The sequence below is a fragment of the Haliaeetus leucocephalus genome, unplaced genomic scaffold, assembly GCF_000737465.1.
Source record: "Haliaeetus leucocephalus isolate CR32 unplaced genomic scaffold, Haliaeetus_leucocephalus-4.0 Scaffold906, whole genome shotgun sequence".
In the NCBI taxonomy this organism is placed as follows: Eukaryota; Metazoa; Chordata; class Aves; order Accipitriformes; family Accipitridae; genus Haliaeetus; species Haliaeetus leucocephalus.
Window position 1 is genome coordinate 1,422,065 of NW_010973342.1, and position 27,988 is coordinate 1,450,052.

Below are 27,988 nucleotides of genomic sequence, written 5' to 3' on the forward strand. Positions count from 1 at the left end.
GAAACTGCTGTTGAGGTGCTTTAGCAGGAACAGAGATTGGTTGATGTTTTGCTCTTATACCATTCCTCTGTTGAATTGGCACATTTTAGAAAAGAAACCCCTCCTTTTTTATTGAAATTAGCTATGTTTAGTTGTGTAATGGCAGATATAATTGAATTAATAATGGCAGTCCTGTCCCTGTATGTGGTAGCACTTTAGGTGTCCCTTAAGTTTTAGAAAAATTGTACTAGTTTTCTGCTGCATTCCGTTGGCTGGTGTATTGGTCTAGTATAAACAGCTTAAAATTGTTTAGAAGGGGTTTAATTTGTGTTTAACTTGGCTAGTGTTTAACTTGAGCATTCTTTTCCAGCTTCAGTTTTGATAGCAGAAGGGAGTGGTTATGGTCTCCTGCTCGTTGGCGGTTTGGGTTTTTCCCCAAGGATCACCAGTCTTTTTGCAAATAAAAATAAAAGTTGGGGATGGGAAAGAAATCCTTTTAAAGCTGGTTAAAAAAATATGGCAATGCCAGGCTCACTCCCCACTCCATCTCAACTTGTTTGAGGGGCAGGCTGTCCTTGGAGTTGTAACCCAAGACAGTAACAAATTCCTCACCTTTGGAACAGCTGATGGCTTTGTGGTGGATGAAGCCTTAGCTTTGAGAGGAATTGCTGCTGTAAAATCCACGTTTTGGCTCTACTCCTCCACACAAAAGAAAGCAAACCCCATAAATATTCTTTCAGGATATAACTTCCAGTTGAGTAAGAAATACCTTATGTAATCTAAGCCTATGATGTGTGCATATGTATGTATACAAATAATAATTTTTTAACCTGCTCTATTTATTCCACCTTCACTCCCTTCCTTTAGCTCTTTAACTGTGTACACTTTCTATTCCCACACAATAATAGGATTCTTGTCATAAAGAGATCCAGCATACAATTTTGCTTCAGTATGCACTCAGGATGAATTGACTGCCTGAAAAGGAGCCCCAAATTCAGTCATTTCTTTTCTATGCAATCAAATTTCTTCTGACTTGTGGAGAGGGAATTAACTTATAGTTTTTAAAACCCTAAAAAAATATATATTTCTTCTCTATTGTTGAATACACCCCTTTAGAATCAGTTAGAAAAATCTGGGTTTATTTCTTACATTTGTAGGAGTACGAATGAGAAGCTGAGATGGCGCTGTTGTGCTGTTTGCTAATAATTATGAAGTCAAACACAAGAAATCACTCGGTTCGCTGGCTTGTTGTTATTACTACGAGTTTATTCAAAAATAACCCTGCAATGACTACGGAAATAAACGCACTCTGAGTGGCTGTCAACCTGTATTACCGTATCTTTATGTAGTTTCTTTATTGAGAAATAACTGTACAGCAATTATGTAAATGAGACACCCACAGCTGGAATTCTGTAATGGAGAAAAGGCAACTCTGTCTTTAACCAGAGGATCTCTGCAAGGGCACTGCTTGAGATAACTGCCTCGGTTAGCAAAGCCTACAGGTGAGAGCAACCTTTGGAGAAGTACACTATGAAGATTGGTGTTAAGCATACCAACTATGACTTCATTTCACAGTTTTAGTTTGTGGGAAAGACTGAATCCCTGACTGCTTAAATGGCAAATCTGAGGTTAACACCTTTTCCCATCAGTTCTGCCTCCTGTGATTGCTGCAGGCCAGAACTTTGCAGCCATCTTTAGGTAGGAGCTTTGCTATGAAAGTGAAAGGTGCCTGTTACACAGGGCTTATTCAGAGAAAGCTGGTAGACCTTCCAGTAGTATTTTGTGGAAAACCTGGTTGTTATGGGACTTGGAGGTGGTTTGGCTTATTTTTTTTGCTACCAAAACTTTTAACTTACACAAAAGCTTGTAATTTTATAATCAAAATAAAGAGAAAATATTTTCTCATTGCTCAGGTTTTGGGGGTGGGCTCTGTGGGTTTTTCTGGAGGAGGTAGATGTTTAAATCTTAATGCTAAACCTAAAAAAAATTAAAAAAAAAAAAAAAATCCACCCCCCAAGAACCGCAAACAACAAAACAGACAAACAAATGCCAAACAATAAAAAAAAAAAATAAACCCACAGGCAAGCCAAAACCCACTTTATCATAAAACAGGTGTTGCGCTATCATTTTGCTTGTACAGTAGCCTTGTGCAATGTGACTAATTCCAAGATCTGCTAGACTTTTGCAATATGAGTTTCTATGTCCAAGAGATCCTTATAAACTTAAAAGAGCTGCATCTTTAAGTGCTACTGTTCTTGAAGCTTTGCTCAAAATCTCAATGGCTATAAATACAAACGTGTTCAAGAAACAGCTGTTCTTGTCAGAGGATGTTATTTACCATGTAACTTGTTCAAGCAATTGTTTTCTGAAAGAAATAGCTGAAGGTACATCTGCAGTTGGGTGATGAATTACCAGGCAATTTCTGAAATTTTTTTTTTTTTTTTTTTTTTTTTTTTTTTTTTTTGTCTCAAATAGTCTCTTCTTGGTCTGCCACTATATCTGTGCACTCTCTGTTAAACTCTGGCATGACTTTGTAATCAATGTTTAGTTCTGACTTTTGGATTACTTAGTCCAATTTTTTTTCTTATTTCTGTATGGTTTTGGATCGTTTCAGTGTATGTGCTATGGGTTTAATCACTATGATGTCTAGCCAATAACTGTCTATGTAGAAGTTATTGGAACATTCAGGTGTATGAAACCAGTTGAAAGGCTGGAGACCTAACCTTTACTGGAAGAAAAAGATCTGTTATTATATCAGTGTGTTTAATCTACATGGGAATAATGTGAATTATTAATCTTTCAGAGGTATTTCTTTAGTCACCTTTTAGTGGTAATACCAAAGGCAAAGTTTTGGAGAAACTGTCAGACAGGGTTTTTTTCAGCGGATAATACTGTGGACTTGTGGAGCTATACTCTTAAGGTATTGCATTAATTACTCCCAGAACGTAACTGAAGTAACAGCAGGGAGAGAGGGAGCGCAGTGAGCCAAGCAGAAGCATTTCCCAGATTCTCTAGGCATGCAGATAAAATCTCCAGTAGTTTTGGCTAGTTTCTGCCATTTAATATTTGTTGCTTTGTGGTATGATAAGCAGAAGTGTTTCATGCTATTGCCTAAATATATTTACTAGTATATTATTATATATTTCAGTTTTATAGAAGGAAGAAAAAAGGTGATTTTTTTTTTTTATCTGTAAAACAGTAATATAGGCAACTGCTTGATAATTTCTGTAATCCTGAATAAGAAAGATTTTTACAGGCTATTTCACTGAATTTGCTTGATGCTTAAGCAGTATTAGTTTCATTCCATTCAGTAATTAATCGTGAGTTTGCTTTCACCTTCAGTGGCTCAACTGCTATGAGTCAGGGATTTCACTGCTGAAGCCTCCTTCTGTGTGAAGGCCCTTTGTCAATAATTTCATCTGAATTTCTGAATGTCACTGGCACCAGGTTATTACATTTAATTTTTGTGTTTCTAAAATGAGGGTAGCAGTGTTGTCTGACCATTCTTAGAGGAGTAAAAGGATTCAAGAAAGCTTTTAACAGTGGGAGCTTTACCTGATTCCGCTAGGTGCTCGATGATCCACAGCAACTAATTCATTGACCTGGCAAAATGTGTTGGGATTCCTTCTTGGTTCCAGTTCTGGAAACTGATCTTGCCCTGCAGAAGATCGACTTACAGCTATGTTCTTTAGTGCTAGGAGCAAATGTTTTGACCTTTTGTTCAAAGAGTATTTATTCTAGCTGGGTTCCAGGGGGTGGGAGGAAAGAGACAGAGTAGAGTATATTTCAGTAACTGAAGGAATTCTGTTCCCTACTTATTCTAGGTGGGGAAACACTTCTTAAGATTAGCAGAAGAGGAGGATGAAGAACTTAACAATTGTAGTGCGGTTGACTGGTTCATCCTTGCTGCTAAGCAAGGTCGACGAGAAGCTGTCAAACTATTGCGTAGATGCCTGGCAGACAGAAGAGGTATGGGTTCTCTGAGACTTTTTGCTTGCACTTCCCACTTTATCTGAAATAATACTATATTCATTTTAACACTGAAGAGAGGGGTTAAAATACGATGGGAATGTCCATGGCAAAATTATGTGAGTAGTTGCTGACAGCCTGTTCAAATAGGTAATTTAAAAAGCATTAATTACTGATACTGCTCATAAAAGCATTTATATTAATTATTTGCTTGAATTCCTCCATGGAATTCATGCTTGTTCTTCCCCTCCCCACCTTTCATTGAAGCTTCTTTTCTGTGACCGTGAAGGTCGTATATAACCACACACCACCTACATGTCTGCTGTTGTTTCATTCTTTTGCCCCTCACCAGCCTCTCTCCTAACTTTTCACTGTCTTCTCCCACTTTGAGATTCACGTCTTCCTTCATGCTACGCCCCATGCTTGGAATGGTCTCCTCTCATCTGCCAACTATCTGAACTCTTACTTACAAGAAAAAAAACCCAAACAACTTTGATTAAATTCTTGCTGCCTTTTACACGTCACCCATACTTATGCGTGCCACCTTTTGTCTGAACTGCTGTACTTCAAAAATTGAAGCAAGACATAAGGGTAATGCGTGTCTTGCCCAGTCTTTGAAGTACAGTTTAAACTTAAGTAATGTGATTTAGATTTTGATAAGCAATGGGCACAGAAGGGCATTTCAGTAATTTACTTAGGTGGTCAAAATGTGAATGAAACTTGAGAAGTTTCAGACTAAACTGAGGAAAATAAATTGTGGGAAAATCTTTCATTTCTGCATGGGTGTGGGATAATAGTATGTAATGTATTTTTCTTTTTTTGAGGCATCACTTCTGAGAATGAGCAAGAAGTGAAAAAGTTATCATCTGAGACTGACTTGGAGAGAGCTGTGAGGAAAGCTGCCTTAGTCATGTATTGGAAATTAAACCCAAAAAAGAAGAAGCAATTAGCAGTTTCTGAACTACTGGAAAATGTTGGGCAAGTTGACAATGAAGGTTTGTTTATGAACTAATTTATGGTATTGATAAAATACAGACTTACAGGCAGAATACTGCTAGAAACCTAAAGGGCTTTACAAACAATCAGGCATGACATAACAGTAAATGTATGATCTACTTAAGAAAATGTAACAGTGTTAACGACCCTAACTCTCTTTCAATACCTGTTCTCTCTGGACCAACAAAGTTAGTTCATAAAGGCCCACCAACTCTTCCTGTAGGTTATGATTCAGTTAAGGACTCATAAAAGTGACCAAATATTAACAGTATCTTCATTCAACACTCGCTGTCCTTGGCAAATAAATCTTTTATGGCGTTTCTGTGTTTGATTTTTCTCCCTTACCTGCCCCCCTTCCCCCCAGCCCCACCTTAACAGTCATCCTGATGATATCTTACTAGATATTTCAGTTTACAAACCCAGTCTTCAAGACACCTGGCTCACTCTGCCATTACAGCTGTGTTAATGCTGTTCCCTATTCTAATACAGTAATAGGAGTATAGAAAGCTATGTAGCCACTTCCTACCTGTTTAGATGTATGTTTGTCTTTCCCTGACTTTGAGGAAATACTGTTCTCCAGATACTGCAGCTTGAAGAACATTCAAGTGATCAAACAATAACTGTAATTGACTGCTTTGACTTTCCATAAACTTCTGTTATTGAACCAGATGGTGAGAAGCAACCTGGCCCAGTCCCAAAGTCGGTGCAGAAGCAGAGGAGAATGCTGGAGCGATTAGTGAGCAGTGAATGTGAGTGCATGCTGCTGCTTTCAGTCTTTGCCTGTGGTTTTGGTTTCTGTTTTGGCTTGCTAAGCAATTCTGTGCTGCCAGAGTAAGAATGTGTAGCAAGCTTGGATTGCTATAAACTGCTAGTGTCTATTTATTGTATGTGCAAGGTAAATAACTGATCTGCATGTGAACTCACAGAAGACATCACCATTACAGTCAACTTGTCAGTGATTAGTATAGGAAGAGGAGTTTGCATGCCATTTTGTTATTTTTATATTCTTGCCCTTTAAGCACTTACAAGTCTATTCAGCAAAAAAAAAATTTGCACTTTCAATAATTTTTTTTTTTTAGTTCTAAACTGTAGTAAGCTTTCTGATTATAATAAGGGAATTAATTACACAACCATTTAATGCAGATAGATCCCTCATTCTATTTGCCTTGCTTCTGTTTGCCATTCCCTTATAATTAATGTTTGTCTTTTCATATTGGTTCAAGAATTTATATAGGAAAGATGCACCAAGATATTTCTTTCATAACTGAGGAGCAGCTTAGTTCATGTAGTGGGGAGAATTAAACCACTTGACACACACATGGTCAGATTTGTAGACCCAAATCTGTGAGTTTTGTAAGGTATGGTGGGGTGGGGGTTTGGAATTTGAAATAAAGTTCTCCCTAGCCTTGCGTACCTAAGAAATGCTGATATGCTGCTGGGCCTTCAGGAGCAAAATCAAATTGTAAAATTGAGAAAATTAAACAATGCAGCATGTGTAGTTTTTCAAGAACATTATCTAACATAAGGTTCACTTAATCATTGTCAGGAAAATCTCACTTTCTTGAAATGCAGTAGGTCATATGAAATAGTTCATGTGCAATCTAGATCAGTTCTTGAAGAGCACTTTTAAATGTAACAAAGCATATTGCTTACTAAAATATCTGTAGTTGAGAATACGTTTAACTAAAGTGTCCTATGTGGATTAGTGAGCCAAATCTGGGGGTTTGCAGGTTTAAATTCCTTGAAAGATTAGATTTACATTTCATTAGGTCAGTTTGACCTTTACCTGCAAGGATTGTGTTCATTACGCGGGTAACTTCTGAAAAGAACATTCCTAAGAAGAGTGGAGTATTTCAGTTTTACATTAACTTTCACAGAAGTAAAAGAGGAGGAGGGACATGTGCCTGTGTATATGAGTAGGGAGCAGGTGACAGGAGAAACAGTATTTTGGAGACCGAGCTTCTGGGCCTATCAAAACTTCCGTGAGAGTAGGTCAGCTGTTCTTGTGACTTGTTTGACACTTCTGGAAAGCTGGAAATAGCCCTTCAAGGAAGAAATAGCCCTTCAAGGATAAGACTGTTGTGTTTCATTGTCCTGTCATGGTATTATAACACAGATGTATCTGGGTTCATTTGAGCTACGTTGTATTATTGGTGCTTACCGGACGGCACTAGTGTTCCTTCCATCCCTTAGTTGAACTGGCACGTGCTGATAGAGCGTGAGTGCAAAGCAAGTGATTTTGTTCTGGATTCTTCAGTAATTCAAAGAGTGTCAGAAAAGGAACTGGCAATTTTATTTTTTTTTAAAGGCTTAAATGGCAGGTAAAATAACAGGAGAGTAAATGAACCTACATGTAAGCGTAGGAAGAAATTGATGTGCATATTTTTCTTTTTCTACGGTGGATGGGGGAGGCAGGGGAATTTGTCATAACCAAATTGAAGACAAAAAAAAAAATCTATGAATAATAAAGTAGAATCTACAACATAGGCTCTTTATATCAGTTTAAGAGACACCTAGGTGACAAAATACTAACAACATATAAAAACGAAAAGTTTTCATCAAACACTTAAAGTAGGAGTTAAGCTGTTACCTCTTCTCTAGAGAGTTTCTATCTTTTCATGGATGAACAAGACAGCTGTTACTCTCCAGCATTTATTTCTCTGATCCACTGAGTTTCTCCATTTATCTTGCCACCAGAAGATTCTTTCTTCAGTTTTAATACATTGCCAATACTTGGAAGATCATTTTTAAGCCAGATCTGTGTTTGCAGATATCTGATCTGGGCTATCCTTAGTGGAGGTATGAACAGAAAATTAGACCTGAAGTTGTCAATGGACAGTTGTTGCGTGCCTGAGAGTATACATGTTGTTACATTTGATAGGCCATCTATACATAGTAAGTTAATAAATCCTTCCCTCTCAGAATGCCCCATGGTCCTGTAAAAGTGCTGTTAAGGAATTTTCATAAGGTTCTAAGCATGTCTGCTTGCTGATCCCACGCCAAAAAGACTATCTTACTATGGTATATTTTGTCCCAATAGGACAAGAAATTTAGATGACATGTTTGGTATTAGGCTTGATTTGAACCCCTGCCAAAGACAGCTAAGGAGTCTCACTGATTTCTTTGTGCAAGCAATGTCACCTTACAGTCTGTGAATGATAAGAATAGTTAGCAAAAATAAATCCTTTCTTGTTTCTTGGGAGGCACGCCAGATGGTATTTTGTGGGACATACGGGTTCATGCAATGGGGTGGGGGGGGGGGGGAAGAAAGTCCAAGCAAAAGGCAATAAAGCAAAAGTCTAATTGTAAGCTGCTGGTTTTCTATTGAATTGTTTTAACACCCCTCTTCCTGTAGCAGGTATCTTCACACAAATACTTTATTTTGTTCTGTATCTACAGTGTTTTCAATATTAAATACTTTTATATATAAAAAACTTCTATAAATGTAGCATTTTTGTGAAATTAAAAAAATGAATAGGCTCAAACCCAGTAATCCTCTGATTTTAAATTTAGTGAAACAGTTCGGTTTTCTGTCTCTTTAAAACCTTACACTAGTATTAAGCAGGCAAGCTTTCATATCTTTGTATCAGCTGACTAGCTAAACTTACTGTGTAGGAGGCATGTTACAGATTTTTGTCATTCAACAGTCTTTCATATCTACAGCAATGTCATTTGCTTTAGTGTATGGAAAAAAGTTGCTGTTAATTATCCTCCTTTACAAACAACATCAAGCTTGTCTACCATAGAAACTAGCTAATCCATGCTAATGTAAGCAGCTAGCTATGAAAAGAGTTTGAAGCAGTGTGTAAATCATCTTCTGTCTTGCAGCATCCCTAGAGTTTTCAGAAGTAACCTCTTGCCTCCTTTCTACTCACAGGAGTGGATAAAGATCTTCCAGGGCAGAGGGATAAATTTTGTCTCTGTGTACAACTGAGCAAAATATATTTTGTTGCTGGCTCTTTGTTTTAGATCATAGTTGATTATAGTTTGGGGGAGGCCCTTTGTATAGCCACGTAGCTTATTAAATTAATACACTATACATAATCTATATTTAGTCTTGTAGATATGAATAATTGGGTATTTCCCATAATTACATGTCTGTAACTTCCAAATTCAGAAAAGCGACTGCTAAAAGCCAAATTGGAGGTTAGTTTTTCAGTTGATAATGTACAGATAAATTCATTACTGTTCCTATGCAATTCTTTCTTTTCAACATGGCTGTTAGTTAAAGATTTCTCTCAAGCAGTTACCAAAGATATAATAGAATATGATTCAAAACTGTGTGACCTAAGCCAGTAATCTTTTTTCCTTGGAATACTTGCAGATAAGCTACATTCACTCACTCTGTTCCCCTACTTACGTGTATAATAAATTTAACTGGCTGGTCTGACAAGATTTAGAGTAGTCATATATTGCTGGCACAAGCAGCTTGTTTTCAGCACAGATCTCAGAACAAGTTGCAAAGTAAGCCAGCGTTATTGGTAGTTCAGTTTTTGAAGCCCAGAGTAGATCTTCTTTAATACCAGGAAAAAAAATTAATATTCCAACTCATAATCAGTACAGTGTTGTAGTGATACTATTTACTCAAAGTCTTCATTGTATCTTTTAGCCAAAAAATTTATTGCTTTGGATGACTTTGTTGAAATTACCAAGAAGTACGCGAAGGGAATCATCCCATCTAACCTGATTATGCAGGAAGAGGAAGATGATGAATTGGCAGGGAAGACTCCTGAAGAGTTACCCCTGCGACTGAAGGTAAAAAGGCAATACTGAACAGGTTTTGTTGAAGACCTCTTAACTTAGGCATTTCAGACAAGGCGGAGGTGACACTTGCACTTGACTCTCAAAGCTCATGTTTAGCCTGTATAGGTCAGTACAAGAATTGATGCTATAATTTTTTTTTCGGACTTGACTTCATATATATGTTACAGTTTCATATATATGAGTCATATATTTAAGAGAAAGGGATAATGGTTTTCTCTGGAAGAGGGCAATCTACCTTCATTACATCTCAGTGAGGATTTAAATGTCCCTATCATAACTGCCATATTTTTATTATAGATGTTATTATAGGCTTCATATCTTTCTTATTTAAACAGGAGCAAGCAGGTGGGAAAAATTATCCATAGCCTTGAGGTGTGAAAAGGTTCTATTACAAAGGAATTCAAGAACCGTGTTAGTTGCTGTCAATGGTTTTCTATACTGATACTTCCCTAGGTAGTGAAAGAAGAAGGGAAAATTAAGTCAATACTGATATAAATTTCAAGAAAGGTAGGGGCTTTCCAGCTGCTGACATGAGAATTTTTGTTATAATTGTTGTCATTTTGTTGTCCATTATCATATGGTAGGGGTGAGGAGAAAAAAAAAAAGGGGAGGGGGGTGTCTTTTCTTAGTCTTTTGAAAAACTAATATTCTGGAAGAAATGCATTTAGAAAGAAGAACAGGGATACCTTCACTAATAAATAGGCTTATGCCCAAGTCATTGTGTTTGTTGCCCCAGCTCATCATAATGCATAGATCTTCGCTAAAGCATTCTTGGCCTTTCCCTTGAAGTAATTAATGTAAAAGCGCAAGTTCTGGGAAAAACATAAAAACTGGCTTTATGGGGGAAGGAGGATTGTTTGCAGCCTCTAATGTGCAGATGCTAATATTTGAGTATTTGTTTGAAAAACCCCATCCCCTTTTATTGATGCTATGTAAAGTGCGTGGTTGGCCATAGGAAGAGGATTTGATGCAGCAGTTCCTCTGTTGTCTGTTGACTGTGTGGGACATAAGATAGGTAGAATTTTCAGATCCTGTACAGTTACTGTTGTGGAGTTAAAAGAATAACTATAATTACTACATGTTTAGGGAAAGGTATTTCTGCTGCTTACAAACCAGATTTTGACAGCTGCATCCCTAGGTGCTTGGGAAGAATTGTTTTAAAGATAAACCACAGCTGTAGAGACTTCCTGTAAGTGCATATGAATCATATGCGCTACTTCCTGTAGTGTATATGCATATCAGAATGTATAGCATAATCCTTGCAGAACAGTGGCAGAGTTAAGTGCTTTAAAGCTACAGTACTCACAGCTTAAGTAATGACTTAAGATAGTACAGGACTGCAGCCATGTAGTTTATCTTCGGTATGAAGTTAGCAGAGCAGAATATTTGACTAGGAAGCCATTTAATTATATGTGTCAAAGGTAATGAAATATATCTTTCCTGAAATCAAAATCGCCTCTGAGCTTCATCTGACTGAATTAATCAAAATAGAGCTGCTAATCTCAGACAAAGTAATCTCATTTTATTGGCAACATTTGTCTGAAATATAAATCTTTTCATGTCAGCTGAGGTTAGACAACTGACTGCTACTGCTTCAGCTAAGAATATCTGTGATGTAAAGATACAAAACTGCTCATAAATAAAATGCTTCTTTTTCTCTTTCCAGGTTGTAAAATATCCGCTTCATGCCATTATGGAAATTAAAGAATACCTTATAGACATTGCATCAAAGGCAGGAATGCATTGGCTGTCTACCATTGTTCCAACACACCATATCAATGCTCTCATCTTTTTCTTCATCATAAGTAATCTGACAATTGATTTTTTTGCCTTCATTATTCCATTAGTCATATTCTATTTGTCCTTCATTTCTATGGTGATTTGCACACTGAAAGTTTTTCAGGACAGTAAGGCTTGGGAAAACTTCCGCGCTTTGACTGACTTACTGCTTCGTTTTGAACCAAACCTAGATGTTGAGCAAGCTGAGGTGAACTTTGGATGGAATCACTTAGAGCCATACATTTATTTTTTAATGTCGGTATTCTTTGTCATTTTTTCCTTCCCTATAGCAAGCAAAGACTGTATACCATGCTCAGAGTTAGCTACCATCTCAGTTTTCTTCACAGTGACAAGTTACATGAGTTTAAGCACGTGTGCAGAACCTTACACACGAAGAGCATTAATGACTGAGATAGCAGCAGGTTGCTTATCCCTATTGCAGGTATTACCTGGGAATTTTGGCTACTTGAAATTCTTAGGTAAAACCTTCTTTACTGTTCCTGTAGGCCATTTCTTTGTGATAAATGTAAGCATCCCATGCCTTCTGTTTTTGTACTTGTTCTATCTTTTCTTTAGAATGGCACAGCTACGGAATTTTAAAGGCACCTACTGCTACCTGGTCCCATATCTGGTCTGCTTTATGTGGTGCGAACTCTCTGTGGTCATTCTGCGGGAGTCCTCTGGCATTGGGCTTGTTCGTGCATCAGTCGGTTATTTTCTGTTTCTCTTTGCACTCCCAGTGCTAGGTGTAGGCATTGCGCTGATGTGTCTTATCCATTTCATTAAGTGGTTTGTGTCTCTGGAGCTCATGAAAATTGTAGTGACTCTGGTTTTGTGTACTGTTCCCTTGCTCTTCCGATGGTGGACGAAAGTTAACTTCTCTGTAGTTGAAATGGTTAAATCCCTCACTCGAAGCTCAATTGTGAAACTCATTCTGGTGTGGATTACAGCTGTAGTGTTGTTCTGTTGGTTCTATGTGTATCGATCAGAGGGAATGAAAGTTTACAACTCTACCTTGACATGGAATCAGTATGCTTTTCTCTGTGGACCCCGGTCGTGGAAGGAGACTAACATGGCCCGTACTCAGATTTTATGTAGTCACCTGGAAGGACACAGAGTGACATGGACTGGGCGGTTCAAATATGTACGCGTGACAGAAATCGACAACAGTGCAGAATCTGCAATAAATATGCTTCCACTTTTTATTGGCGATTGGATGAGATGCTTGTATGGTGAAACCTACCCTCTTTGTGACCCCAAAAATGTTACACTGGAGGAGGAAGAATTGTGTCGTCTCAAGTATTTGACAAAGCATAACTGCCACATGAAAATGTTTGATCGGTACAAATTTGAAATAACGGTGGGCATGCCTTTCAGTAGCAAAAATGGAACCAAGTCTATGGAGGAGGATGATATAACCAAAGATATTGTGCTGAAGGCAAGCAATGAGTTTAAAAAAGTGTTGTTGAACTTGAGGCAAGGAAGTATAATTGAATTCAGCACAATTCTGGAGGGTCGTCTTGGCAGTAAATGGCCTGTCTTTGAACTGAAAGCAATCACTTGCTTGAATTGCATGTCTAAACTCTTACCTGCAGGTAAGCATGTGAAAATAGAGCATGACTGGAGGAGCACAGTGCATAAAGCCATTAAATTCGCTTTTGATTTTTTCTTCTTCCCATTCCTGTCAGCAGCATAATGAGCTCTCATATTGGTTCAGTGGTATCTTCAGTGTACGCTGCATTTACACTACCAAAGGTTTGGCTTCTTAAAAGGTTAAAAAAAAAAAACAACCCAAAAACAAAAAAACAACAAACCACCTTGCTGTAGCAATGCTGAAAATGTATGCTAATGTAGAGCACTGGTTGAGTTTTGTAAGTGTACACACTGTATCCTGACTTTAAACCCTGTATGACTGAAGTAATATTTAGTAGTTTAATATTACAAATGAATGCAGGAGATTGCTGCTGACTAATTGCATGGAGACTATTTTGTCCAAAATGGATATATATTTGTCTGTGGTATGACACTAGATGCATTCACTTGCTCAATGTTAAAAGCACTTTAAATATTCACAATGTGCCCATTTGTATTTTCACAGGTATGATTTAGAATAGGTAGCTGACAATAGCTTAGGTTGCATATATTGCTTGTATTTATTTGGTGTTTTTTAGAAAAAAGTGATCTTAGAGTCAGTACCTGGTGGTGATATCTGCGTACAGAACTTATTGTTCCACTATTTGTCCAGAAGATAGTGACCTTAATGTTTTTTGAAAGGGCACACCATTCACACCCCAGCAAGGTTGTAAAAAGTCCTCAAGCTTCCATTTTGCATTAAATAACCTGTACAAAATAAACTATTTGTTCTGATTGGTTATGATAGCTACATCTCTGACACTAAGTTATAATCCATGCTGGTGTGGGAAGGACAAACACCAGAGAGTAAGTCTGGTATTTGGATGGTACCAGTAGTTGTCAAGCCAAAGCAACTGAAAATAGTACCTAAAAGTCTACAGTGGAAACTGAAATAAAATGTTTGTTTAATGATTTGTATTGTGCAAATAAACATAAAATACAAACTTGAATTAAACGGGTACAACATTTGTTCCTTATGCTTTGACATTGTGAGCAGTTGTTTATGTTGCAATGATAATAGCTTTCACTGAAAAATACAATTTAGGATGTTTAAAATGTTCTGGTGTGAGATACTTGAGGTTGTACTTCACGTTATTTGAAGCTATCAGTAAAATCAGAGTATGCCAGGTGAAGTTTTTGTAGCTGTGAAATCTACACGTACTATTTACCCCTGCTTTCATTGTGACTTACCACCTTTTTTGACCACTGGATGACTGTACTTCACAGATACATCACACTGTTTCCCTGACTAGTTGTGGGTTGACCCTGGCTGGATGCCAGGTGCCCACCAAAGCTGCTCTATCACTCCCCCTCCTCAGCTGGACAGGGGAGAGAAAATATAACAAAGGGCTTGTGGGTCGAGATAAGGACAAGAGAGATCATTCACCAATTACCATCACAGGCAAAACAGACTCAGGTTGGGGAAAATTAACTCAATTTATTACAAATCAACCGAAGTAGGGTAATGAGAAACAAAACCAAATCTTGGAACGCCTTCCCTCCATCCCTCCCTTCTTCCCGGGCACAACTTCACTCTTGGATTCTCTACCTGCCCCCCCTCAGCAGTGCAGGGCGATGGGGAATGGGGTTTACTGTCAGTTCATCACACGTTATTTCTGCTGCTTCATCATCCTTGGGGGCAGGACTCCTCACACTCTTCCCCTGCTCCAGCGTGGGGTCCCTCCCACAGGAGACAGTCCTCCACAAACTTCTCCACTGTGAGTCCTTCCCACGGGCTGCAGTTCTTCATGAACTGCTCCAGCCTGGGTCCCTTCCACGGACTGCAGTCCTTCAGGCACAGACTGCTCCAGCGTGGGTCCCCTGCAGGGTCACAAGTCCTGCCAGAAAACCTGCTCCAGCCTGGGCTCCTCTCTCCACAGGGCCACAGGTCCTGCCAGGAGCCTGCTCCAGCGTGGGCTTCCCACGGGGTCACAGCCTCCTTTGGACACTTGCCTGCTCCGGCGTGGGGTCCTCCCTGGGCTGCAGGTGGAGATCTGCTCCACCGTGGACCTCCCCGGGCTGCAGGGGGACAGCCTGCCTCACCATGGTCTTCACCACGGCCTGCAGGGGAATCTCTGCTCCGGCGCCTGGAGCATCTCCTCCCCTCCTTCTGCACTGACCTGGGGGTCTGCAGGGTTGTTTCTCTCACTTGTTCTCACTCCTCTCTCTGGCTGCTGTTTCTGTCCGTCCCGGAACTTTTTTTTCCTTCTTAAATATGTTATCACAGAGGTGTTACCACTATTGCTGCTCGTCTCAGCCTTGGCCAGCGGCGGGTCCGTCTTGGAGCCAGCTGGCATTGGCTCTGTTGGACACAGGGGAAGCTTCTAGCAGCTTCTTACAGAAGCCACCCCTGTACCCCCCTCCACCCCCCCCCACTACCAAAACCTTGCCACACAAATCCAATACACTACTCCACTGATCCTGCATTAGATTCTTTTTTGCCTTTGCAGATCAGTCATCACCGGGGGCGGGGAGATGTGTTATCGGTGAAAACTCAACTCTTGATAGAGAAGGGGAAACTTTTGGGGAAAACGACGTATTTGGCTGCACTCCAACTAGGAGCACCCTCTTGAACATCACCCTGGGCTGCAGTTGGGAAGAAGCCAAAGGCACCTCTGGGCCTGCTGCCCAGTTCCCAGGCAGCGAGCCAAGCCTGATCTTGCAGAGCAGAAGCCTCCACCATCCAAAGCCACGTAGTCGCGTTTAAGCCCATTAAAATCTATGAAGTAGAAGCATGTCTTCCGGGTGCTTCTAGTTTTGAAAACTGTCAGCCATCTCTCTCTTTCCACCTGGGGAAAAGGAATGGTGGCAGGTGAATTCAAATCTTGTCATAGTTTCTCTTACCTAGTCCTACTCTGGCTGGAAATAAGCCAAACTTAGCCTTTTTTCCTCCTTCTGTTAGAACATCCATAGGCTCTGTTTAAATATCTAAACATTCTTCCTGGGTCTGAAATTTAAGCACAAATTATTTTTTTTTTTAAACTTTTTTTCCTTTATATACACATAATTGTGAAATTTCTATTTGTGTTTGTCAGGAGAAAAAGAGGCAACAGTCTTGGTATTCAGAACTAATGTTAAAAATTCTTCTGTTTTTAGCTTTTACTTTTTGTAAGGATGTCAAGTTACTGACTTACTGTGGTGCATTTTGAAGAAGTTATTACATATCCTGAAAAGGACAAATTGACTGAAGTCAGATGTGGAAAGTCTTGCAAGAAGAGGGAGAGTATTTTAATGATTTCTTTGGAAAGAGCTGCTTTTTAAGACCAGACAAAAGGGTTAATCCAGGTACTTCAGTTCCCATCTGTAACATAATATGATTATAAGGCTTAACTCCAACAAGTCTGACACTTCTATTTCAGCCTTTTCTGAGGACATTATTAGGGGATATTGGCATATAATTGTTATTACATTTGCAAACTTAGAATTATCAGCTAAAATACTCTAGTTCCTTGGAGAAGGGGAGCTCCCTCAAGGATATTGATACCAATATTGGTCAGATTCCAAGTTATACAATTCCCCTTTATGAACTTATACAAAAAACAACCCCTGAATTAGCTAGATCCTGGGAAAGAGAATTCATGTGCTCTGAAGTGACAGGTTGATGGGGACAGTTGGATTTGTCAGCTGTTTCTTTCCAACAGAGGTGGAAAGTTTTGAACACCAGCACATAGGAGGTCATTTTCCATATATTTTTAGCTCTTCCGTGTATCTGAAAGGGAAAGAGGAGGTAAATTTGACTTCAAGACCTTTAAATAATGCCCTTTAATGCTAGTTCTCAAGTGTTCCTTCTTGATGCTTTTATATTTTTATGGAAAAAGAGGATACGTTAACGGTAACATGATGGATAGGTACTCCATTTTCTTGTTGGTCTAGTGTTCAGTGTTCTGAAACCTTTAGCAAATAAATCTTTTCTCTCTAAATAGTACCTTAGCTGACAAGCACAAAGTTGCTAATACTTAATAAGCAATTGCAATTCCAGGCAAGGTGGTTTTGCAAAGGGTGCTTCTCTCTACTTCACATCTTGCAAGCAAACAGAGCACAAAATAACTTTGTTCCACTCGTGCTACAGCGCTATATTCCAAACCAGTCCATCTTCTGGATTGGAAAGGAGAGAGACAGAATGTGGCAGCTGCTGTTAATTACTCAATCCTACATTTATTATTTTCTTACTCAGTTTTGAAGACATGATGAATTATAAACAGTTCCAAAGATAGGTGCCCTTTCTCTAGGCTGGTAATTCAGTCTTTTGAATTAGTATTAATTACTGAAGAGGAGGAGGATATTACATGGCTATTGACACATCTAAATTAGGTTCAGCTGTTCTTCTGTAAGCTCAGCTTTAACATTTTGAATATACAGGATTTAGAGTAAATATTCATTATTTGAATTTCATCCGCAAAGTAACACAAAAAAGTACTGCTTGTTCGCCAGACTGGTACATTCTTCTATAAGCAAAGAAAAACAACAAAACACATATAGAAATTCTGGATAATCTAAGAGCCCACTCTGCAATGACTAACAGCCTCTTGCAGTAGGCAAGAATGCAAAGAGATTATACTTTGCGTCTTGCCCAGTTCTTCCAGAGAAGGAAGTCAGTAGATCTGTAGGAATTACATGTGGCTTTATTTCCTAGAACTAACTGGTCATAAGTGCCATAAAATAGCTATTATTAACTGTAAATTTGCTTGCAATTTTTTGTAATACAGGGTAATAAGAATGCTACCATTGGGGTAGCGCAGTACTTTCTTACATTCTACACAGCTGGTGAACTTGAGCCTTTGACATAAAATGATAGGCCACCTTCCAGAGCACACCCATGTCTGTCGGCCTTTGGGCTTCTTTATTTCCACTGAAAAAGGCAAAAGAACATTCAAGGTTATGAATACTTTCTTAATACATTTGAAATCCTTTGCAGCCTTTCAGGGTAAGGGTTGTGTTCAGTAACAGCTGAAGGAGGTTAAAAGAGGCTGTGCTCTGATCTCAGCTTCACAGTTGCAATTGTTTGAACAGCAGATAGGAAGGAAAACCGGCTACTCAACCATTAAGTTAGGAAAAATATTAACCTGTGCAGCAAAAATCAGGTGGAACCCATCAACTTGCAAAGAGATATATATCTGCTCTAACAACTTCCTGCATAGATGCAAATGTTACTTAAATGCAAATAGGATGCCCAGAAACTCAACAACCAAATCACATTACTGTTTATATGCATTAATTAAGATGGTTCATTTGTTTCCATATTATCACTCAAAAGATTTAATTAGCTTTTATTCCGGAAAAAAAACCAACCCAACATTAGCATCCTGCAAGCTCCTCTTACAAATTATAGCCTGATGTGGAAATCACCTTCCCATTAAGGAGGGATGTTCAGCACTGAGAAAACTTGGATTTTCATCACCTCTAATAAACTTTGACTTCAGGTTTTGAACCAGAATGGGAACATAGAAACACTGCTTGCAACCTTCCTTTACAAGATATTTTACGTGAGTATAGAAGGAAACGTACGGGATATATATCTTCCCACTGACAGCTACAGAAAGCAGCTTCTGTGAGATTGTAGCTTCACAATACTCATTTCAGCATTTTCATCTGACAAAAATGTTCATTTAAATCTGTGCAATAAGTGATGTGTTTTACTGCTCATTCTGATTTAAGTACTGAGTACTTGGGGTGTTTCCTCTGAGGGGCTGCGACTGTTGATGATGAAACTGAGAATGTTTGCAATCCTACTGGAAAAAGTACATGTGTGTGTATATATACAATCACTCTTCCCAAAATACAGTAGAAACAAAAGAGCAGGAGGTTATTGATAATCAGCTTTTTAGCCAAGAAGCAGTTGCGTGCCTAGTGCATGGGTAATGTGGGGAATATCTGTGTATGATATATACAGTGAGTACATATGTTGTTTTTGCAGCAAAGCCACCTGGCACTTTAGTTTGCCCACACCCACGTAAACAAGCCCCTAGAGCTTTCCTGCCGAAGCAGCATGTCCTCGGGTCTAGATGTTAGCTGTCCCTCCCTGACCTTTGCCATCTGGTAAACTCTTTTAGCCCCAACTCCCCTCTCCCTCTTTCCCAGATGACCCGTGGGTTGGGATGTGAATTCCTCCTTATCTGTCTCACTTTGCAACAAGGAAAATAAGGCAGTGAAATTCTGGTGTCTTCTGGTGCATTCCCACTACTCCCGCTGAAGAACATGCAGTTTTCCTACAGTTGTCTCCAGACAGTAGGCCACTACCTTCAAACTCACAAAAAAATGAAGATATGCTCCCAGGGCAGTGACAACACTAATAATTCAAGTATGACTTGGCAGCCCAGACGTTCACAGCCTGACTTAGGTTGATAGGTGCAGTCCTGGAGACTGGTGCCACTACCTGGTTGGAGATGGTTCACTTCACGCTAGCTGCAGCAGAAGCAATATCTGTCCCCTGTGGTGGATCTGGCTGGATCGCCTGCCCCGACACATTTACAGCCTGCTGCATCCTCCTCCCTTCTACAGATCCCCATTACGAAGAGAGAAAAGAGGGCTCTACCCAAAGGTTTTTGACTGCTCCAGTGTGATGGGGGATAGATTTACCAAGGGAGGTAGCGTTCAATTAGGTTTGAACTTTCCCACCTGCCACCAGTAATAAAAATTGGGCCAGGTTACATGCAGAGATGCCTACTCCAGTGCCACGGTGTGCTGAGGTCTCTGTTGTCCTGGGTCCGGTGCTGATAGAAGCTCTCTGGTGGGAGATGGTCTGTTGATGGCAACACCTGGGGGTCTTTGATCCTGGCCAGAAGCCCTGTTGCTCCTGCGTGCAGAAGGTGGGAGTTAGCATGGGCCTTTCCTGCTCCCAGGTGGTGCACGGATGTCACTCCTGGCAATATTTTTCTGTTGCAACTTCTGTTCTAATCACGGCATCTTTTTAAGGTGCTGGTATCTTCCTTTTACTCTCCAGATAATGTGCATCAGGGTTGTGGGTTTTTTTCAGGGGCCATTTGGAGAGGAAACTCTCAGGTGGCTTGAGTTTCCCCAACACAGCCTGTCTTGTTCTACAGACTGTATAGGTGGAGTCTTAATTTAGGATGTTCTGCAGTGCCTGAAATTAGTCGGTGAGAATACTCCTCTCAGTACTTACCTTTATTGCTTGAGTGGCGTGAATGTTGTGGATTTGTGAAATAGAAGCATCACACCTCCAAAGCCACTTTAGTCCATGCACAACACAAGTTTGGGAGATAGAAAGAGCATGGCTGAAAAACAAACAAATGAACGCTTGGCAATAGGAGAAATATAAAAGCAGAGCAAGTGGTGCAGTGGGTTGCTCTTGGGAAACTCCCATTTGACACAATGACATGTGACACTAATGTCATGTAATATTTTTTTTTGCAGCTTTTAGCTGCATCCTCTGCTCGTGAGGTCAGACTGCAAAGTTCACTTGACTTGGAGAGGGAGGGGTTTTAAATGATTACACTCTATGAAGAATAACCTGAAGTAGATTTGCACATAACTAAGTTGCCTGGGTATACGGTGGTCAGAATGTTGTCATCTTAAAATCTTCTATCCTGCGTCTTAATATAAGTGGGAAGCGGAGTTTTTGACCTACGGAATGAAATAAGTCACCTACTTCTAGAACTGATGTTTCAGCATTAGCTTGCACATCTGTTGCTCTTCCACGGAGAAATATAAAGCAGCCTCTACCTCTAGACCAGTGCCATCTCAGACCCTGTGAGGCTCACAGCACCAAAGCTAAGGAGAAAAGCTTTTGTGTAAGGGCTGGCAATTTGCCCCAAGTGGAGACAGATCAAGACTCTGGAGTCCTGGGGGTGCACCCTCTCTCCTGCCACAGAATGCTTCCCCTGCATCCTCCATAGCTCCGTCCGAGGCACAGGGCAGCCACGCCACAGCTTGTGCCACAGCTGCTGCATTTTCAGTTGAGTTTCTGTGGTGTTGCCAGTGCATCTGCTTTTATTCCTACTCTTATGACAGGTGATATTTCTCTTAACCCTGTTCTTGAATCTTATAATTACATGTCAGTGTACATTTTAGAAAAACAAATTAGGTTTTAAGAGAAAGTGCTCTTCATTGGGCTAAAAAGTAAACTTGACATAAAATTCCTTCATTTTATAGCAAAGCTTGTGGCTTTATTTTGGTTGGCATTTCCTTTGTTATGAGGCTGGATTAGTCAATGTTATTGACATCTGCACTGGCTTTATGGAGACGTCAGTGAATGATGTACAAAGGTAATTAACAATTCAAGTTCCCAGTCTTAATTATTGGCAGAGATTTAGTTCTCATCTGCAGTTTGGTGTAGGATGCCAAAAGCGTCACAGTACAAGTCATCGCCCAACTGTTGATGAATTGTACTTCTTCAATATGTTCTTTAAAAAGTTAGGAGATACAGTCTAGCTAATCTTGTCCTCACTTAGGGGTACTGCCTAGCCATTATATGTGGTTCATTAACCTCCAGAGAGAGCACATTTGTGTCTGGAGCCTCTGTGTGCTTGTTTGCTTTATCGATTCAGTACTTGCAGGAAAATGGTACTTTCCAGTTTGGCGCAGGGTACGTGCGTGTCCTTTCGCTGGTAAACGCATCACCTGTGTGGTTTGCCTTCGGTGCCATCAGATGGCACTCCAGGCTCACCCTGCATTTTCTCTCCCTCTGCTGCTGTCTCCAGAGGGCACCGCCAAGGAACAAAAGAATCAGGTTCTGGTTTTACTCCATTTCGGAAAGGAAATGCAATTAGAAAAAATCTTTTAGGAAAAATAGATAACCATTGGTAGAACCACTTCCCCGCCAGTTACAATGTACGTTACACAAATGACTAGCAAAGTCATCGCTGCAGAGTGTGTCTGCAATCCAAGACTATGAAAATGGAGAAAAAAAAATTCTATTTTCCTTGTGATAAAATCCTGTGTAATGATAAACTAACGGTATATGAAACAGTGCACAGCAAACTTGTGAAATGTGCAGTCTGGCTGCTTTGCAGCTCAGCAGCATTTTGAGACGGTTCCTGTCTCTAGAATCTTTTAATATAAATCTGACAGCGTTGAGCTGCATTGTTTGCTTCTGTTGTAACGTGAATAGTGACAACATGCAGTCCTGGTGTGCCTTCTGGTGGAAACTCTGTTTTCTCCTGGGTCTTCATGTGTTAGATGGGAAAAAAAATAAAATTAAAAAAAAAAAAAATCAGGGCTTATCAGAGCTTAAACCTTTTTATTAACTTTCTGTTACCCAAACAATAAGAAAGAGAGAAAGTCTGTGGCAGAGTTTAATTAAAACTTAGGCAGAAGATGTGCTGCTTTTAAGGGAAATTCCAGCTGCAACTCTTGCTTGAGATCTCCCTGCGATATAAATTAATGCAAAGATTTAGGGAAAGCAGAAAAGTTGTGTCAAGATCGCACACCAGATAAAGGCCGATAGGAGAAGCCCTGAAAGACTGAATGTTCATCTTTTACAAATCAAATAGAGAGATGACAGCAGGTTGTTAGAAAGACTGTTCTGTTTTTGAAGGTGGCAGGATTTTTCCGCAATAATAGCAACTTTGGCATCAGAAAGGGCCTTGCAAATGTTACTGTTAACCATGGGAGACGGCAGTGCTTGACAGCAGGAGCTGTGTCATGCTAAATTAGAAAGGGCTTGAACCAAGCCCACAGACCCTGTAATATATCAGAAATCAGTGTGTGTTGATCTCAGTGTGGCCTGTCTTTGAAATAATTTCTTCACTTTAAAGAGTGAGGCATTTCAATAAAGCACCTCTTCTGTAGTTCCCTCTCCTGTTCCTCCCTCCCTATTCAGGGCTGGTGACAGCAGAGATGTTTCCACGACAACAAGCCACACTCTTGCCTCAGGTGACAAACTATAACTTCAATAAATAACCACTGAAAAGAGCTTCAAACAATTAATTAGGTAATGGAAATGTTATTTTAATAGGTCTTAGATGCTTGGAAGTAGTCTACAGACTGAATTCTGATCAAGAATCTGTCTGCAATCAAAGCTGAAGCTACAGTCTGAAGGTCAGGATGGATATCACTGCCTGAATACTCCGAGAGCCCCCCTATTTTTAAAAAACTTCAAGTTCAAAACATACTCAATCAAAAGGATGCAATGCAAAGCAAGCATATTTTCTTTTGGTGCTAGATTTGTTCAAAGCACATGCTGGCAGGAAATATGTTCAAGGAATTTACCAACTTAATCACCAAACGCAGTCCATGGCTAGCACGCTGTTTGTGCATGTGCCCCTGCGCCAGTGTGACAGACAGATGATGAGCCCAGCAAATGGTTTTGCAATAAATGGATTTTTCAGTCTTCTCTTTACAGAAGATGCTTTCCTAGAGTTATAAATGGATGATTCATAAATCTCTCCTAATGCTGCTTCTAGTAACAGTTCAATTGATCTTTAATCGTTGTTTAAAAAGTGAATCTCCATGGGAGTGTTTCAGTCCTATAGCCTGAAGTTTCTCTAGCCCACGGCAGCTCTTCTGTCTTGCAGCTTAGAAGTAACATAGTCTTTAAGCGCAGACAGATATACTGTACTGAGTACCTGCACGTGCCTTATATCACAGTTCTCATTTAGCATGGGTACTCTTTGGGCCTGGTAGCTGTCCTGGCAGAATTTTTTTGCTTTAATTATTATATTAAGTTTCCTCAAAATAGTGCTTCTATGAAGCAAGAGCAAGAAAGACAATGGCTGCCACCTTTCACCATCCCATGAAGTCTGTTGTTGTTATACAAACACCTGCCTTTGCAGTGCCAGACATGCTCCTACGCCCTTCAGAGGCTGGTTAGGGATTATGGTTATGGGCTAAGCCCTACCTTTCTGTGCAAAAAATTTTCAATATCTGTGGATGAGGGACTCTGCATCACTCCTACTGAGTGTCTTCTCAAGCAGCTCGCTTTTGATGGATTATTCCCAGCCCTTTGTTTTCAAAAACTAAAGATGCCCTAGTAGCTCCCTTTGCAGTACGCTGGGGTTCATCCCACTGTTGCAGTGTGTCATTGCACAACACGGATCAGATAGTTGAGAGTAATGTAAAATGGAATATAATGTGCACAAATACCAACAAGACTTCCTTTACAGAAAGTTTTTGAGGGAGAAAATGGTGATTTGTCAAAACTAACTTTTGCAGAAGCCCTGTTGGTTTTGTTATAACTTTGTCAGGTCAAGGATGAAATCCAGGTTTGCTGGAGGCATGGTAAGAAAACCTCACAACAGCTGTTGTGTGGGCTGTTCACGTAAAGCAGAGAGCCTTGGCTCTGGTCTGTCATCTGGCCCTAATCTTTGGAAGAAGAGAACTGAGAGAAAAGTGTATCTGAAGACTGATAATTAAGGTGTTACTCTGGCAGGGAAAAGATTGCATTTCTAAGTTGTACAAATCAGGGAATAGATGCTGCATCACAGCATCTCATGTAGGGCAATCACAGCCCTGTGCCTATTTCACTCTGAGTTTTCATTGTGGGACTTCTTTATTTCCCCTTGGAAACTCTTGAAGATCTTCCTTTGGCTCCTATGGGCATGAGACCAATACACAAAACCTCAGGGTTTCTCTGCAGAAAGATGCTTTTTCTCCACTTCACCTCCTGCAAGAGAGCAAATGATGTAGATATGGGCCATAACAGCACCCGACTCGTGTATGTTGGGAAGGGAGAAGATTCACGTGGGGTCACTTTGGTAGGTGGATGTGCGTAAGGGGTCGTGTCCCTCGTGGTGGACGGCTGGAAGGGCTTTGTGTCTCATATGTGACAGTTGCCTCTTTGTGGCAGATTTTTTTAATTGAAGGTTTAAACGCTTAAACTGCTTTTCTTAATGCATTGGTGGTTGCTAAGATACAACCTCTCCGATTCTGTAAATCTTCCACTTGAAATACAGTATATTGGCAAATCGGGCTTTCCTCTCTGACGGCTCAAGAGAGAGGGAGATGACAGGCCACTTACCATTACCCCAAGGAGAAACTGCTCCTGCAGCCTGCAGAGCTTGCTGTGGTTGGTCCAGTGGTGGGAGTCAAGGGGGTTTTAGTGGCTTCTGGCCACTGGATTTGGCCCAGGGAGAAGGCTAAAGGGAGAATGTGAAGAGTCATAGGATGAGGTGGGAAGAAAGGCAACGCAGGGAGAAGAGGCAGGCAGCACAACCGACGAGGGGGTGTGGGGGACAAGACTGGGGACAGACTGTGTAGAGGGAGCAAGGGAAATCTTTCTGTCCCCACTTCGGATAGCTTCAGGCTGTGATTGTCCTTCCTGAGCAAGAACTGCCTTCTCCCTGCTTTTATAATGAAGGGTGGATCTCGGGAGAGGCTGCGTTTGGGACTGGTTTGACAGGGCCTTGGGGAGAAGCTGTGCAAGGAGAGATTTCCTGCAGCTCTACAAAGTGATTAGGAGATATCGGATTTAAAAGTACCGCTGGACTCCTGGACATTCTTTAGTAATATTACAATAGCAGCTCAAAATAGCCAAACAGTTTAAAAAGAAGCCTTGCTGAGCCCTACTTGTTCACAAAATATGTGGAGGAAGGTGGTCTAAAATAGTGCAGCTTATCTCTCATTTCATTCAAAAGTTAAGTCTTTATCTGCTAAGGTTGCAGAGGATATTTTGAACGTGTTGACAGGGTGCAATTGATGCAGCAGCATCTATCTGGGTTTGCAGATCAATAGCTGTGAGAAACAGAGAGTGCAGCTGTTCATCTCGGAGAGGTGTTAGCAGAGATGTCAGAGGATGGTAATTGAACCGGCAACGTTCTCCTTCCCACCTCTTCCAGTCCGAGAAGAGACAATCCGAGATGTGCATAAATTTACTGAGAGCATTGTCTCCTGTATTGCAAACAGATCCCAACACCAGTATGTCTCCTATCTAAGGGAAATCTCTGCTTCCTTCTGCACCTTCCCACTGAAGTGAGAAGGAGCCTGGTCCAGGGCACCTAGTAGAGCTGTTGGGGGTGTTCAAGCCTCACCAAGGAGAAATGAAAGCACGAGCGTGCCGCGGCTCCGATGTTGGCACAAGTTACTGACAGTGGGTCTGACGCTGGTGTCCTCCTTGGGCAGCAATTATTTTACAGGTAGAGCATGGAAGAATACCAACCACTTTGGTCCCAATCTGACACCCTAATTCCAGTTTCAGTTACTTACTATTTATCATTTACAGTGAATTTTTCCCCAGAGCTGTTCCTCCTGTTGGAGAAATGATGATGAAGCCACAGAAGGTGTGATGGGGTTTCTGGAGTTCTCTGAGCTAAGTACTCTTCTCCCTGGAGCACAGTCAGTTTATTACCAGTTGAAGAATTTGGTCCTGTATTTAAAGTTAATCTGCCTGGGAATCTGTTGAGATATCTTGGATCAGGCTGCTGCATGAGACACACACATGCTACTACCATGATTAGTACTAGTTTTAAAACAAGGAGTGGCTGTCCAGAAAACCACCCTGCATTCTTTGATAGAGTCACCTTTGTAGGTTTTATTCTTCTTAGTGGGCACGTTATAAAAAGAATATATGGTGTCACCATGATAATTAAAATAATTGCTTAATGGAATTGTTGGTTTAAGGATCTTGTCGTACTCATTGAGTGTCTCCACCTGGCAAACGGCAAGACAAGTAATTAGCTGTACCTTGCCTGGCTGATCCATAGTCATGGCAGCTTTTATAGCTGAGAGAACTGAGGAGTTTTCTCAGTCAGGTGCTTCACATGAAATGCTTTGCTTCATGGGCCAGATTTAGGATCTCTAACGGCCTAAAGAGTTGTGTTTACTTTCACGTGAATAAAAGTTTGATCCTTGTCCAACTTCAGAGAGAAGGCAAAAAGAAAATTCGCTTCTAAGAAAAGCTTTCTCATGGTGCACTCTGAAAGCAAACCTTTCCAGTACACATGGCAAACTGTCCCGTAGAGAATATCCAGACTGTTTCATGGCTTCACAACACTTAAGAAACATACCCTGTCCCAATCATCTTATAAAATTAGGCCCAAATTTTTGAATCTCACCCACTCCAGTAATCCTGTTCCCTTCTGCGGTTCTACCACATGAGCAAGATAAGTGAATTCATGCTCTAATTTTAGACTTAATGCAATTTGCTGAGAAGCCTGCAAATGGAAAAGGATTACTATTGGGAGTGGGAGCAAATTGATGATAATAATGTTACTGAAAATTGGACATAGAAGGCAAACAATCCTTATACTTGCCCTCTCATCAGGGATTAATAACCACAACATTGGAAGGCTCCAATGGACTTAGCTCTGCCTGAAAGCAAGACAACTTGCTCGCTGCAAACAGGAGAAGCAGGTGGCTCATGCCAATATCCCCCCCAAAAAACCATAAAGGGTTAAACTGCCGTATGCAGCTACTAAGTATGCGTGTGAAAATTTCAAAAGCATGAGAGTTAGCCATCTGGCTCCTGCTCCTACTGGGTATTTAGGGATGAAAAAGGAAACGGGAAAGGTAAATAGTATATTGCTTGATGTGTTGATTTTCAGCTGAGAGTTCTCTCTTCAGTGCCTAGTCGTATTTGTCCATCTAAATGAGTGGGATTGACTGTGTCTTCCCAAAAAGGGGGGAAAAAATTAGCATGTAAGCTCTGGGAGAGCTGTGCAAAGCAACACACACTGCCTAATCTAACAGCTGAGGCAAATTTATTCTGGTCTGCATCCAGAAAAAAGGACTTAGCCTTTCAGTGTATAACTCGTGTGTGCTGATGGCCAGGCAGTTTCTCACCCCCTGGGGCTCTGTGTAGCACACACAGGCAGGGTTAGCTGCCTTAGACTGAGATTCAAAAGAAAAGCCCAAGATCTGGGGCAAGCATCACGATGACTGTGGAGGGTCGGGCATCAGTTTGGACTGGGAATTGAATGCCCTCGTAGCTTCAAGCGTGTATGCCAAGACAGCTTTTTTTTTTTTTTTTTTTTTTTTT

The 27,988-nt window shown here is 40.5% G+C and overlaps 1 protein-coding gene across 3 annotated transcripts in view; it reads left to right on the forward strand.

The window, feature by feature from the left end:
• WFS1 (Wolfram syndrome 1 (wolframin)) overlaps positions 1-13,919 on the forward strand; it is a 35,900-nt gene extending 21,981 nt beyond the window's left edge. For all 3 annotated transcript variants that reach the window (XM_010583481.1, XM_010583480.1, XM_010583482.1), the window contains exons 4-8: positions 3,804-3,948; positions 4,773-4,943; positions 5,613-5,693; positions 9,554-9,699; positions 11,375-13,919. In XM_010583481.1, the coding sequence (XP_010581783.1) occupies positions 3,804-3,948; positions 4,773-4,943; positions 5,613-5,693; positions 9,554-9,699; positions 11,375-13,183 (2,352 nt within the window). In that variant the 3' untranslated portion in view covers positions 13,184-13,919. The remainder of the gene's footprint in view (positions 1-3,803; positions 3,949-4,772; positions 4,944-5,612; positions 5,694-9,553; positions 9,700-11,374) is intronic.
• The last annotated feature ends 14,069 nt before the right edge of the window (positions 13,920-27,988 follow it).